The 12,382-nt window shown below is 45.9% G+C and overlaps 1 protein-coding gene across 1 annotated transcript in view; it reads left to right on the forward strand.

Moving 5' to 3' along the window:
- The first annotated feature begins 1,978 nt into the window (after window positions 1-1,978).
- LOC125959234 (dopamine D2-like receptor) overlaps window positions 1,979-12,382 on the forward strand; it is a 100,475-nt gene continuing 90,071 nt past the window's right edge. Inside the window, exons 1-2 of the mRNA XM_049692047.1 lie at window positions 1,979-2,600; window positions 6,170-6,174. Coding sequence (XP_049548004.1) covers window positions 1,979-2,600; window positions 6,170-6,174 — 627 coding nt within the window. The remainder of the gene's footprint in view (window positions 2,601-6,169; window positions 6,175-12,382) is intronic.

Below are 12,382 nucleotides of genomic sequence, written 5' to 3' on the forward strand. Positions count from 1 at the left end.
TAGTTTTCGTCAAGTCAGTTTGTTCGTTCGTTCGTTTACCTTCATTGTTCCGGCGCTGGTGGCTCAAGATTTACTTTAGCTTAAACTTCAATTGCATTTTTGATTAATGCTCTTGTTCTTTCTTTCTCCTCGTTTTTCTCTTTTCTTTTCCAGATTAATCCCACACCGACAGGAACCAGAGTACTTGGAATCAACATCCATGTTCCTGCTCATCGCTCATCCTGCTCATTATCATCGGTCGATGTGTCGAAGTTCAAGTAGCTGACAGATTCGGAACCTGTGGACTTATTGCCTATTGAGGCACTATCGTCAGGCTTCGAGAGTGACATAACGGAACCGAAACAGGCTTATGTGGCCCATAATACAATTAATTAAAATGCAATACACACTACCGGACGGTTACGCGTGGAGGTGGTGCTGCGGTGGCCAGTGAAAATGCAATTATAATGAGCATTATTACGATTGCGTGTGAGTGCGTGTGCTTAAAGCGTTAATCATACTACGCGACTGTGTCGGCTGCCGGTGTCGGTATCGGATGCTCGAAAGCAGCGCATTAATACCCGAAACCCTTGCCACCGTTTCATTCGCTTGTGCCATAATTAGCCGGTTGATTGTCCTCAACTCCTTTCCCTGCCCCTAGAGGGACAGGTCAGCGTGTTACGAGTTTTTGTTTTATATCGGTTTTAATTACGATTATTATCCACGCTTGAACTTTGAACCGACTGGATGAGCTTCACACCAGGTTCAAGCGGGCACACATCAAAACAGTAAAAAAGCAGAAACAAAAACCCTCGTAAACAAGTCCGTTGATGAAGTAACGCTTGATGCTTTATAACTTTATACCGTTACCATCACCATACACACACAAAAAACTCATCCTTTTACTCACTCCGTTTTATTTTCCAGTGCAGTGCTCGTTGGTGTGTAGAACGAAGAGTGCATAACGTGTAGTGGACATGCAACGATTCCCGGGGAATGTGGAGCGAAAAGGAGCCCGATACACTTCCGTCGAACTTCCGTCGACGGCTGCTCAATCCGTCAATCCGCGAATCCATCCAGGCCGGGTCACGCAGCGTTAGCGATGAAGAAGTCGCGTCGAATCGAGGCGAACAGTGCAGTGACGGGGTTAGCAAATTGAAACAATTAACATCACCTGTTGCGTGATGCAGATGCCGGAGCCGGAAAAGCGCAACAACAACGGATGTAGCAGCAGCAACACTGCACTTGATGACTTGCTGCGAGCGAAGACACGAAACCGACCGACCGGGATTCGTCGATTTGTTGTGCAGTGAAGCCAGGCGCGGCCAAAGGGAAGGATACGCTCTTTTCCCTCTGTCTAAACCAGTGTGTGTGTGTGTGTTCCTCTAACCAACCACCACTACCACCACCACCACCGACGTCATCAACTGCCTGTAACGTGCGTGACTTAGTCACGTTTCAGTTTTCCGAATCGTTTGGTGATCGTTTTGGTGAAATGTGTTCACGGTAGCAGGTGAAAATTGATTTCCCTTTTCCGGTAAACATCGTGCGTGCGTGCGTGTATGTATGTGTGTCTGTGTCTGTGTGTGATGTGCACAAAAAGGTGTTGTTAGGGGTTGTCTTCTAGCTAGCACGTACGCTCCGATGCTGCGATGCTTCGTTAATCAAATCGATTCGATGGTCAATAGTGTCGCAGTATGCTGCGAGTGGCACAGTAGTCGCAGTAGTAGCAGTAGCAGTAGTAGCGGTAGTGATAGTAGTGCATCAATCAGTCAGCCTCGCATGTGAACTCGAATCGTGGCTTGAAGTGCGTCCAGCAAATGTCGATGAATCGGCGTGACGGTGAATCATGAAAAACCGGCCCAGGCTCTGGCTCTGAGTTTCCCCGGGGGCGAGTGCTAGGACGTGGTGTGGTCAGCAGGCAGGGAGGTGGAATACGTGGCCACGTGTCTTATTTGGAACTTCAGACCAACGGGTGCCAATTCCCCCCGGGGACATCATGGGAACGGTAAACGATACGGAGACGGACCTTGGTACCGGGTGGATCGGTTCCTGGGATTCGCCCGATTACTACCGTCTGTTTGGAGACGGTGGCGGCGATTCCCTCTACAACGACAGCACGACACGGTCACAGGAATCGCTTCAGGAACAGCCGGATGGAGTGCTGGATGTCCGAGTGCCGGCCGAGAATCGGTCCTCGTCCTCATCGGCGTATTCGGTTATGGGTGTGGCGGCGGCACTACTTTCCTCACCGACCATCGCACCATCACTGCCCGGCTCGAATGGTTCGCTAAACCTGCCACTGCTTGGAGTGGATGAGAGAGCGAGCAACGAAAGCTTCGCCAAAGGTCCACTGGCCAGCTACCAGTACTATGCGGATGAACCGACGGTCTACAACGAAACGGTCCAACGGCTCGCGACGACCGGAAGTGGTGGTACCGGAGGCGATACAGAAGCCGCTGGAACGGGCCTGGAACGGGGCAGTATATTTGCGCTGCTGGCCGAGGACTTTAGCGAGTACTTCTACAACTACAACGGTTCCAGCTCGAACGATACCGGCCTCATCGGGAACGGTAACTGTTCCCTTACCAACTCGACCAACTGCAGCGGACCAAGTGAAGGTACGTACAGCGACCGGTCGGTCGGTCGGTCGGTCGGTCGAGTACTATAGTAGGCCTTGGGATGATCATCGTAAATTCTGATTAACTGCCACAAGCACTCAGTGCTAACAACGGCGATTTGTCCCGGTGGGGCACGGGGCACGAGGCACGGGGGCCTCGCGCGCGCTCCACCGTGACCGTGAGGCCCTTCTGGGCTCTGGGAATGGGGTGCGACGATTGCTTCATGGAGTTCGCCGAGCCCAAAACACCCTTCGGCGGGTGTGCATCTTTTTTTGTCTTTTTTTTGGGTGGCCTGTTGTGTCGTCGATGTCGATGACGCTCGTTCCGCCATCGTCGTCGGTGCTGTCCACGTGGCACGTACACGGGGAGGTACACATTCGGCAAGGTACCTGGGGAACCGGAATTCACGCACACACCCGGTCCGGTCACTGGACTATAGAGACGCAGAATTCGGGAGTTCGATCGTATGCTCTTTGAAGAGCTAACTTTAATGATGATGATGATGATGATGATGCTGATGCCGATGCTGGTACCGATGGCCAGTACCTTCTCTTCTATGTTTGGCAGCCATCGGCCATTTGGCGGGGTGGTCGATATTAAAGAGCGTTACGTTGCGTTACGTGAATTTCGCATATTAAAGCGGATCATCTGTTTGGTAATCCAATGGTAGGCAAACTTTTTGCGTGTAATTGTTTCCCCTTGAAAAGACTCACAAAGTAACTCGAGGAGTTGCCAGCTATTTGACAAAATTTAAAAAAAAAATCACGGAATGTTTTGGGGAAGAATTCGAGCAAAAAAACGTCCAGTATAAGGGATAATTTGTGACGAAACCATCAAACAATTGTACGTATCTGGCGAATAACTTTACTAGGAAAACTAGGCAGCAGTTCAATGGACACATATTTAAGAGATATAGTCACTGACTGCATATAGACTGCAAAGAAACATTTTTTGCCTGAGGTGCTTCGTAGCCTCGTGCTCGATCGATCTGAGTTATAAAAATCAATATTCAATTGTTTTTTGGTGTATTTCTCTGGGTTTTTTCAGATTAATTTTTTTTTCATGGTTTGGTAGTTGTAAAGGTGATGGTTTTGCGTTTTTCAATATAAACAAAACCGATTGTTATAAAGCTATTATAAAAGCATCACATTTTACTAAAACTCGTCGCGAGTACCTCGTTAATGTGTAATGAGTGTTTTGAGTTTAAAAAAATAGAAAATGAATGCCAAAAACATCTATTTATATCTTAATCGTGTTGTTTCTGTGCGGTGTTAGTTTTGCTCCTAGTGAAAGATGTTTTTAACATAACAGTCAGTCGAAAGGATAGCTAACCCGAAAGTAAAATCCATCTTAATCCATTCGCTTTAAGAATGAATTTGCCACAAATACAGTTTTGCTGCATTGCCCCAACACAGCTGTCCCTTAAACCAGTCACTGTGTGCTGGGGAGGCAACGCCCGAATCTACCTTTAATAAGGACCGGATTGTCCTGCATAAATACCTTTCGCCCGGGATTGTTGTTGAGATATTACAAAATTATTACCCTAGATAAAAGGGAACAGAGAAGACACGGGTCGGAAGGTGGGTTGACATGTTACCCGTCGATTCATTACCAAACCGCAACGATAGCCCTCACTTTAGTGTCCTTTAGGAGCTTCAACAACGGTCCTTTTGGCCGTGAAATTCGAACCGGACTTTAAGCTCTCACTTAAATGTTATCTTTTTGGCTAGAGCTTCAATCCGTGGTTGTGGTTTACTAAAGCGAAAGACAAACGCCAGCGGCGCTCGCAGCCACACAGCGATACGCAATATTTATGCTCATTTGAATTTAATGAAAAAAGGACGAACGTCCTCCTGTGATGAGGGGCGAGGAAATTGTTCCCCGTTCCCTCGTGATGGTTCCATTCGATTAGATGTGACCGGCGGATGGTAGGATGGAAAAGCAAACATACACACACATGTGTGAGATACGTGACATTTGCATTCTGGATAGCCGGAAGCGAGACACACGCTTCACCATGAAGAAGGAATTTTCCTTTGGCGGCATTTTGGAAATGTGCTCTCTGCAGAAGTTTTACCGAACCAAAAGGAGGGCCAAAGGGGGTTGGAAATGGTAAAGATAATTAAGACCGAGCGCGTGATAATGTGGGACTACGAACACTATCGTACCGGGGAGGTGCAGAATGTTAATGCACGCCTCCTCCTCCTCCTAGTCTACGGTGTGGTACATCACACACACGTGTTCCGGTGTGTCCGGTGGTTTCACATTTTGCCTCGACGTCGTCGGCCATGTTAATTGCTTTGACACCGTTTCGTTTTGATTTAATTTCTCTCACCCGGTTTTTGTGTCCATGTATGTGTGTGTGTGTGTGTGTGTGTGTGTGTGTGTGTGAGAAAAATGACCACAGCACAGCAAAACGGGACTCTGGTCTGTGCTATGGTTCCGGTACCATCAAGGGCACCTATACTACTCGAGGACCCCTCGGGGGAACCACCACGTGCAAAACCTGAGCAAAAGATAAATGTTTGCTCAGCCAAATGGTTTGCTGGTCAGCAATAGAGGACCCTCCGGTGGAACCGGCCACGAGGCCACCACCAGCGTTCATTACAGAGAGAGAGAGAGAGAGAGAGAGAGCGCGAGATGCAACGGAATGAAAAGCTTGGGCGGAAAAGCGTTCATTTTCGCACACACAGCACACACGCACTCAAGCACACAAATTTAGGATGTGGCATGAAATGATAATAAGTAATCGTTGTAAAGACTCCGACCCCGAAACTCGGTGCCTTGATGGACTTGATGAAAACAGGCACCGGTCGCACCAAAGTTAGTTGCCGCTTCGGCCGCCACGTGGTGGTGGTCGTGGTGGGCTGAAGGGTGAGCAGCAATGGCCGGAGCGCTAGCAGCCAAGCGGTTAATTAAAATGAAGATGAGTTCTCTACATGAAATAAATTAAAACGATTCCCAGCACGCCGCAACTGCGTGCATTTGACTGACCTCGGTGAAGGGATCCATCTCCTCCTCCCCCGAAACGTTTGGTCTCTGGCAGATCCGAGCTTTTCTGTCCGGCCGGCTGCAGCCGCCCGGCCCTTCGTGGAAACTCTGACGCTGACGCTGAGGCTGACGAAAGGCTGCGCCCCGGAAAGCCAATGGCCAATGCGCCATGATGCGATTCGTGTTCGTGTTCGTTGGCATGTTGTTTTGTGAGAAGAAAGTCCTCTGCCCGATCTCCGACCGGGACTCAGCGGACGGGATCGGTGAGATGGGTGGTAGTGATGGAAATTGTTTTACGCCAACCACCATTCCCTCGACCGACGCTTGACGCTCATTAAACATTGCGGCACGGGTGCTGGCGCTGGCGCTCCATCCATCTCGTCCATTTGCACGAGCGAATTTGAGGCATGGGAAGCCTTCTCTAAACGGGTGGAGGGGTTTTCCGCGTAATGCCAGCGGCAGTCACGCTGCGTGGTGCTTTGAAGAAAGCGAAAAACATGCCCGGGTACCAACCGGTCCAGCAGAAGGGTTCACAAATGACTGAATGGTGCGTTGCTATCACTAACGCAGCGAAAGAGAACATGTTTTGGCGAAGCATAATTAGTAAGAAACTTCGGATAAATTCAAGCCCTCATTTATAACTCACTGAAAAGTAATGTAAACTCACTCACACAAAGTGAGTAATTGACAATAACATAGCGATGTTACAGAGGAAACGTCCCATCAAGCGGAAGCGCTAACATTGAGATAACAATTAGCATAGAGATCTGTGCTTCCAGGTACTCTCCTTAAATTTAATTTTCTATCAATTTATGCTTTTCTTATTATCATTACCATTAATTGTATTTTCTATCGATTTATTTTTCACTAATTATCATTCACTGTTTATAAAAGGGCGGAAAAAGAAATTAAAAAAACTCCTTTATCGCCAGTCTCGAGTCTGGCCCGTCGATTTGTATGCGATTTAGCGCTGCGAATGTTCTTCAATTGAAATGCATGTACATGCAGCGTTAAATTTTTTGGCCCGTGCCACACGAAGCGTAAATTTACGCGTAAATTTACAAATTAATGCCAAACCGTTTAATTTTAACCCTTACACGCTGTCAAATCTTTGACATTGACAGCGTGTAAGCGTTAAACGTAACCGTTTTGGCATTATTTTTTTCGTTTTTACGCTTCGTCTGGCAGGGTCTTTTACCTTTTTATATCGATTTGGGCCTTTGTGAACGAAAAAAACATCTAAAAGGAATTTAGATTACAAAAAAAACCTATTTTACTTTCGTTCAGTTTTGTTCTTCTTTCTCGTACGTTCTTACTCCTGGCAGCATTTACCTCTTAAGGGGGGCTTCGGTATTTTATTTTATTTCTTCGCATTTACTTTTTACATTTTTTTATGATTGCTTATCCTTTCAAGAGTATTTTGTGAAATTTTGGGATCAATCGAAGCCAAACTAACAAATATAATGATTTTTGAAAATCTACCTTTCATACAAGGCTCAAAGCATCTCGCAACTTTGAATCGCGTTTCCCAAAACCAACGTTTTCAAAGTCGGTGCCCATCGTAGCATAAAATCTACTGGACCGATTGATTTGAAATTTTGAACATATAATCTGTACACTATTTGCCGTGCACTCGAGTTTTTATGAAAATTGTTGATACTTTTTTTTTGATAATTCTTTTAATTATGTAAAACTCGTTTTTTGAGGCAACATCGAAAAAAGTAACACTTTTTCAACTTTAAAAATCTGCCAAAAATCGAAAAATAGGAAATTTAACAAAAACTCGACGGGGCTACCTGGATAAACTTAAAATCTAACAAAAGAATACCCATTTGTATGTTTCAGACGACTCAACACGTAGCTACGATGGGCACCGCAAAAAGTACATTTTTGCAAATTTGCCTTTCTAGATTGGATGTCATGATCGTAGTTTTGAACAAATCTTTCTCAAAATAGAACCAAATATTCTTGAAAAGTTAGAGTTTAATATGAGATTATTTTTAAAAATGAAAGTTTACTGGTTTATTCACTAAAAATCGTGAAAAATAAGCCTTTTTATGACCCGAAATAACCAAAGCCCCCCCTTAAGGCTTTTAAATAGTACTGTGGAGAAGTGTTAAGTTAAAATTTTGAATTTCCTCCCGATACGAACCGATATCGGCGACCGAGCGAGAACGTGAGGAGAGGAAATTAAAGATGATGTTCAATGGTTTGAAACCAGGAAGGGTGAGAAGGTGGTTCCTTTTATCTACGATTTCAATATCCGTTAGGTATCAATGGAACCGAAACTCTTCCCTTCCATTCGCGAGTAACACAATTAGAATTCACTTTTCTCCCGGGATATTCGATTCGGATTCAACGCAACGGCCGCTGATTCGCTTCCTAAATGGATTTTCTATCAATAAAGGGAAAAACTCCATCCCTCTCACGACATGCTATTCCTGAGCGAGAGTCTCCTCGCCTTTGTGGAGGTGAGACAACTAAAAAGTGACATAAAAAATGTGGTTGAAACAGGTGAAGGTGAAGGCTGCTTCAGAAGCACCTCGGTTGTAATCGAAAGCGAGCCTTTCGCCCGCCAGAAATGTACAGAACTCGATGAAACGCTTATGAGCATACCAATTTGCATAACTTTAGCTGCAAGCTTAATGTATATTCCTTGGTTTGAATCTGTCAATTAAAATAGGTGGCCAGCGCAATGACGCATTCTCCTTCCGCTCGAAAAGCCGCTTAATTTTAACGGATTTGTTCTTCATCTTCTCTCGTAAACCAGCCAACCGGCAATCCAGTTGGTTGCTCAGGGCAACAACCACGGTTGCCGATAGCCTCGAAAGGCTCAAAGGCGCTGGCTCTAATTGAAAGAAGGATTTGCCGGGGGCGCTACCAAAGCAGGCTCAGTATCACTGTTGGTAACGGGGGCGCCCGCTACTGTTGTTGCGGATTACACTTTAGCCTTCTAATTGGGCATCCGGTCTTAAAGTGGCGTTGACCCCCCTTTCCCTCTTGGTCTTACCTTTTACTCGTCTCACCTTGGCTTACGCGTGAGAGATAAGTTTTAAAGTTCCGTTCCACAACCGCTCACCCGGACACCGGATACCGGGCTCGCTGTCGGGGAAGTGGCCACCAGCACACTGCTTGGTTCAACGATGGTTCCGTTGTTGAAATATTCATCATCAATTTACGGCAGCAATCCCCGTTGCCCGTTAATTAATAATTGAATTAAATCACTCATAAAATCCGATCCGAACCGGAAACCGATAGGACAGCCACCAAAGGTCGTCGTCCTACGGCCGGTCGGTCGGTCGGTCGGTCGTGTCACGTTCGGATTATTTCTGTTTCTGTCTGCTCAGTTGGAAGTTGGTCAAAGTGGACTCCAAACGGATAGCATGGACAGCGCAGGTGCGTTAAGGCTCCGTTGGAACGAACGCTGGCTTTTTGGTGATGAATTTTGCTCCGATTTTCCAGAATTGCTGGCACGCTGGCACACTGGGCGCTTAGATACGCTGTTCCTATCGATGTGCGCCACGCAGCAGACGAGCAGCTCTCACTTGCCTGAGAGCCTCACTTTGTTGGGCAAATTTAATTTAGATTGATTTCCAATTTATTCACCGCCTTCCTCTCCTTTGAAGCGGCCAATGGTGTCATCTGGGTGATTTCCTGGGTTGCCCAGGGGTGCCGGGCGAGATGTCAACGCCTTTGGCCGTGCCTGGAGTGGCTTCTAAGGCAGTCGCCACTCAGCGTTTTGGGGCGAGGCTGTTGTGGCCAAAGCGGAAGGAATGGACGAGGAAGGAGTGAGCGGTCGGGACGGGTTGGTTCGGTAATGAATGTTCGGCCTAATTAACACTGCCCTGGATCGTCGATCGGTCAGGAAAGGGGAGCAATAGGCGGGGTTAGTACCTTTTACCGGAGCGAACCAATTTGCGAAAGTAGCTCGATTGCTTCAAGCTTCAAGGACTTCGATCAGTGGACAGTGGAGGGGAGGGAGTAAGAGGTGTGGATGCGGGGTGTGCTGCGTTGGCAACCGAGGAAGCCGGGCCTACTACTGCGAGGTACTGAGAGCTTCTTTGCTTTATGCTGTTGTTGCTTCAATAAAGGAACGAAGTAGCAGCGATTGTTGTGGTCGCTACATAGTGCGTCGGTCGTAGAACGGAAACAATGTTCCTCATCACCATCATCACCATCATCGTTGCGAGCGAAAATGATGAATTCATTTCCACTCTTGGGAAGACGCCGCTAAAGGGCACTTCGTAGCCCGTGCTGTTGCCCGCACCGTATGGAAGGTGAATAATTTGTCGATGGTTGAATGTTGAATGTTGCGGCGAATAGAAGGTCGAGAGGCGCAAGAGGCCACAAAATCGTTGCTTTATGCTGCGCGGTGACCTGTTCCTGTTCATTCATGCTTGCTGCTGCTGCTGTTTGCGTCGAATCATCATTCGCTACGGTGAACATGGAAAGAATAAGGAAAACCCCCGGTGGAAACTCGGGAAGGATGGCCTGCGGCCATTTTCTGCGGTCCCCTGTGAGCGTGTGCGTGTGTATGAGTGAGGGTCCTGCCCGTTTGGCGAATGAAATTGAATTCATTTTCTTAATCTGCTGAATAAATTATAATTATAAATGTGCCCGGTGTTTGCTTTCGTCGGCCTTTCTTACTCCGGAGATCCGGAGAGTTTTTTTTCGGAGATGGAGATGTTGGCCGCGGGCTTTGCGCAACGTACATACACATACAACATCGGCAAGCTGAGAGGACGAACCCGTAAACCACGCGCACAAGTCTTCCTCATTTACAAAGAAATAAAAAAAATGAGAACAAAAAAAAAACCGGAGACTAGCAGCTTGAGGGAGCTTCGAGTGACTTGTCAAGGCTTGAGACGGTCTAAAGGTGACGATCATTGGCCGTCGTCCACTTGGTGAGTCTCTGCCCCCTCTGCCCGACTCAATGACCTTTTGTAGGTAGACAAGAGCATGATAGAGTATTGGGTGGCGTTTAAAGATAAGCACTAAGATCGAATGATGCTTGGGTAAGGCTGGCTAATTAAGAGACATTCCGAGAATTAGGAATCACCTTCCGAAAAGTACTTCACTCGTCAGTATCAATGAGGTTGTACGTTGTATTCGAAAGTGTATTAAAGTGTTTATTGTTAAGAGTTATTCATCTTTTAAAGTACCAATGGTCTTTCAGGTGAATTATTCAAAGCATTTTTAGGCTAAGGGTTTATGTAAAGAAAGATCACTTTTAGGGATTATCCTTTGCCATCAAAATCTATGCATCTATAGCCAAATAATGCCAGAAATTGTGTAATTTCGTTTTTATACATTCTATCAGTTTTCCGTAGCCGAACCCAAATTTTTAATGTATCTTCCAAAACCGTTTTATTGATTGAATTTATTACTTTGAGACATTTTTATGTGATCAAAATTGTCAATAAAGCCATTTAAATGAATTTAGGTTTAATGATTTTCGACCTTTTTTCGACCATATACGATGTTTGCGCTGTCACCTTTCTACAGGCGCACTTGCAAAATAAAGCAATATGAGACGATTTTATTTCTATTCTGATTTTTTTAAAGGTAGAATAACGCAGAAAGTAAACAATTCCTGAACTCGGAGTTACTTGAAAAATCATGTTGGTTTTACTGCGAATTAATCCATTTAAATGGTTTTTTTCGATAATTTTGGCTTCTTATAAATCTATTGAAAAACTTAAGTAAGATTAAAACAAGGGGTTGGAAGGTACGCTGAAATGTGGGACATTCTATTTACTTAAAAAATATCTCTCTCTCAATTTTCTTTTTTTGTACAAGCATAATACCAGTAGAAACAGCTTCTTTATTGACATTTTAGCTACAATTGTAGTATGTTTGTACCAACCATTTGTACTCCATTCCTTTATCACTATGATTAACTATTTTTTCCTTGTCTAATTATCGTATTCTTTATCGAATTGCCACTTTCCTGTTCTATGACAATATAGTTTAACATGGTTAACAAAATGGGTCAAAACATGTTCCGCTTCATTCGACTTCACATTTCGTACTCCTTCCCTTTGGTTTGGATGTTTTTAAATTCCCTTACATACCCACCAGGCCATGTTCTCTACTCTACCACAACGCAACGAGACCTTGAAACGAACACAAATCAAATACGCATAGTTTGCTTAGGTGTAACGGCGTGTGCCTCACCTCCGAGGTATGAACCTCTTCACTTGTTCTCCTGCCGTTTGGCAAACATTGGCACATCTAAATGTTTTATTCGTTCGTTTGAATACTCCCTACAGAGCCCCTCCGCGCACCCTTCCCGGGATCGTGTAACGGTTGTACCCTTTTCACCATTGCCGCCACCGGAATCTTATTAGACAAACTTCAGACCCAACACACACACACACACACACAGTCGCAACTCTTCATGATGTGTGGCGCACATGTGCTACTTGCTCTGGGTTGCTGCGATGCGTTGTGACGAAACCGAAAAACCTTCCCCGGAACACGAAGACTCGAAGCTTTTACAAGCAGAAGCAGCAGCAGCAGCACCACCATCCGCAATGTAGCAATGTTCGAGCCGTTGCTCGAGGGCTGTGCGTCTGTAAGGGGGACTCCAGGTACCTGGTCTCCTGGGAACCGTAACCCTTTTCGGGGCGGGGAGGAGGGCATCTTTTACTGAAGCCAATTTTTGCTGCCTTGCCCATGCGGCACCGTGTACCGTGTAGAGAATCCTTAATCTTGCTCCTGCACGGCGAGAAGATGAGAGCTTTCTCGCCCCTCGAGACGGGAGGAGGGGACAGAGAAATGTAAAACCA

The sequence above is a fragment of the Anopheles darlingi genome, chromosome 2 (assembly GCF_943734745.1).
Source record: "Anopheles darlingi chromosome 2, idAnoDarlMG_H_01, whole genome shotgun sequence".
Lineage (NCBI taxonomy): Eukaryota > Metazoa > Arthropoda > Insecta > Diptera > Culicidae > Anopheles > Anopheles darlingi.